Source organism: Prosopis cineraria, unplaced genomic scaffold, assembly GCF_029017545.1.
Source record: "Prosopis cineraria cultivar Desert tree isolate PC_DT_omini unplaced genomic scaffold, ASM2901754v1 PC1, whole genome shotgun sequence".
In the NCBI taxonomy this organism is placed as follows: Eukaryota; Viridiplantae; Streptophyta; class Magnoliopsida; order Fabales; family Fabaceae; genus Prosopis; species Prosopis cineraria.
The window spans coordinates 38,231,051-38,233,389 of record NW_026555332.1 but is presented as its reverse complement, the minus strand read 5'-3'; the positions used below and the strand labels follow the sequence as shown (position 1 = coordinate 38,233,389).

At 38.6% G+C, this 2,339-nt stretch overlaps 1 protein-coding gene across 5 annotated transcripts; it reads right to left on the bottom strand.

The window, feature by feature from the left end:
• LOC129307194 (probable calcium-binding protein CML26) lies at positions 1-2,339 on the bottom strand. Of its 5 annotated transcripts, none has more exons than XR_008592318.1 (3): positions 1,681-2,339; positions 513-1,361; positions 1-427 (listed from the first exon to the last, which is right to left on the bottom strand). XR_008592318.1 is itself a non-coding variant. In XM_054948090.1 (2 exons), the coding sequence occupies exon 1, from the start codon at positions 2,205-2,207 to the stop codon at positions 1,689-1,691; it is 519 nt and encodes a 172-aa protein (XP_054804065.1). In that variant the 5' UTR covers positions 2,208-2,339; the 3' UTR covers positions 1-1,361; positions 1,681-1,688. The 5 variants fall into 5 exon arrangements, 3 of the variants coding, with proteins under 3 accessions (XP_054804065.1, XP_054804072.1, XP_054804056.1); XR_008592319.1 differs by having other exon boundaries at positions 513-631; XM_054948090.1 differs by having other exon boundaries at positions 1-1,361.

Below are 2,339 nucleotides of genomic sequence, written 5' to 3'. Positions count from 1 at the left end.
TAAAGCATTGAATTTTATGGAATTAGGATTGATAATGGGAGTGAGAATAAAATTTAAAATTATGTTTGATATGTGATAAGATTAAAAAACAAAAAGTCTCCAATAAAAAAAAAACAGAGAATTAAAAGACACAATTATCCTTATCTTCTTCTTCCCCTCCCTCCATTCTCCCTTTATAGGTAAACCGTGAGCTACATCTCATCTAGTTCTTCTTTCTCCTTCAATTTCCCACTTTCAAACGCTCCTTTTTCTTATTGCAACCGTGAGCCGTATGATTTCAATGCCTCCCCACATGAAATGAAACAACCCATGTGATTATTTTAATACGTATGGAACAAAATTTAAAATAAGAAAAACGAACGCGAGAACAACCCGTTGATGCCTTTGGAATAATCCATGCATGATTTTAATGCCTCTCCTCATTTGACTTCAATTTTGCAACCAACATTTGAATCAATTTCACCCATCACCAGATTTAGAATAAAAAAGGTAGATTTCAATTTCGATCTCACCATCTCTACTTTTGTTTTTGCTCACTTCAAGGTTGATTGTTGCTGCTGATCTTCATCGTTTGTTGCTTGTTCACTGTTGCTTTCTCAAAGTCGTCGCCTGCATGGGTGGAAGCTGCCACCTATGAGGGAGGAAGTTGTCACCTGAGTCATCACGATCAACGTGCCGAGCAAATGAGGTGAAGGGGAAGGGGACAAAGTTAGATTTGGGCATTTTCTAAGAGGGCATTTTGGTCATAAAAGTTTCAATTTCAAGATTAATTTTACAACATCATAGGGTATCGTGGGTCTCAATATTTCCATCTAGGTGGGATGGAACAATCTCAAGTATTAAAAAATGTTTCATATCAAACATGTTAAAGATGATATTAATCTCACCCAATCTCAATCTTTGCCCACCATACCATACACGGCATAAGGATCTATAAATATTTTTTTATTTTCTACAAAAAATATCAAGGATTTTAACTTTTAAAGATTAATTAATAAAATAAATCAAACTATAAAGGTTTAGATAAAACAAAATACCTTATAAAAATTTAATTAAAAAAATGAGAAAAACTACAAGAAGTAATTTCTTTTTCCCCCCAAATGGTTTTTCAACTATCATTAGAAACTTAATATTATAGTACAATTTTTTAATATTTAAGAGTGTTACTTTTAAATTCAAAATCAATAATGTATAGATGATTTTTTAACCTAATAACTCATTTATCCCATATGAAAATACTCTTTCTAGTGTCTATTTCAAGAATACAGGAGTGGGAAGTTTCATTTCACTCGTGAATGATCCCTTCCCCTTTTTCATCGGTCGTGCGAGAATTCTACAAGTATTGCGAAATCCTTTCATTCCTGACCATTGTAGTCGCCGCCCAAAAAAAAAAAGAAAAGAAAAGAAAAGAAAGAAATTAAAGAAAGAAAAAGGGAACAACAAAAATGGGAAACAAAAAAACATAGGAAGATTTTGGAATTATCGTCTTCCTTTTTAATCTAATAAAGGAGTTTCTAACCTGGTCAATAAGAAATATAGATATAGGCGTTTTTATCAGCACACCACCAGAAAATTATTATAATATAGCAAAAGAACTTGGGGGTCAAAGAGAAATTAGAAAGCCTACGATAACGGAAGCAGTCTGAGACCTTGGTAGAGAGAAAGAGTTAGAAATTGTACTGTTCTCTCTACGGATTCGTAGAAGCGCTCAGCGGATTGTTGGTCATCATCTTCTTGAACTCCTCGAAATTAACGGAGCCATCGCCGTCCGCATCGACGGATTTGATCATGTTCTTGCATTCCTCCACGGAGCACGTCAATCCCAAGCGATTCAACACGTGGTGGAGCTCGGAGGCGGAGATGAGGCCATTCTTGTTCTGATCGTAGAGGTCGAAGGCGTCACGGAGCTCCGCGGAGTCGCCGTCGGCGGAGTTGGAGCGGCAGAAATCGGCGAACTCGGACAGGTTGATGAAGCCGTCGTTGTCCTTGTCTAGATCCTTCATGACAAGTTCGAGCTGGGATTCGGAAACGCTTGAGCCGAGGGATTTGAGAACGTTGTCGAGCTCGGAAATGGAGATCTGGCCGTCGCCGTTGGCGTCGAAGCGGCTGAAGACTCTCTTGAGCTCCTCCATGTCTTGAAGGTGCACTGTAGGTTTGGAGCTAGCTTCGGAGATACGGTTTGGGTCTTGGCTTGGGGTCATCGCCATTGTCAAGTCTCTCTCTAAGCTTTTGGCTTTCCGTGTGAGAAAGAGAGAGAGAGATGAGCGTTGAATGGTTGTGAGTGGAAGCGTTTCATTCAATTTCAATCCTTGAATGGAGCGGCCGAGCTTTCTCCCCAC

Bases quoted from the DNA above. Each gene is read 5' to 3' on its own strand.
- LOC129307194 (XM_054948090.1), bottom strand. From the start codon at position 2,207: ATGGCGATGACCCCAAGCCAAGACCCAAACCGTATCTCCGAAGCTAGC.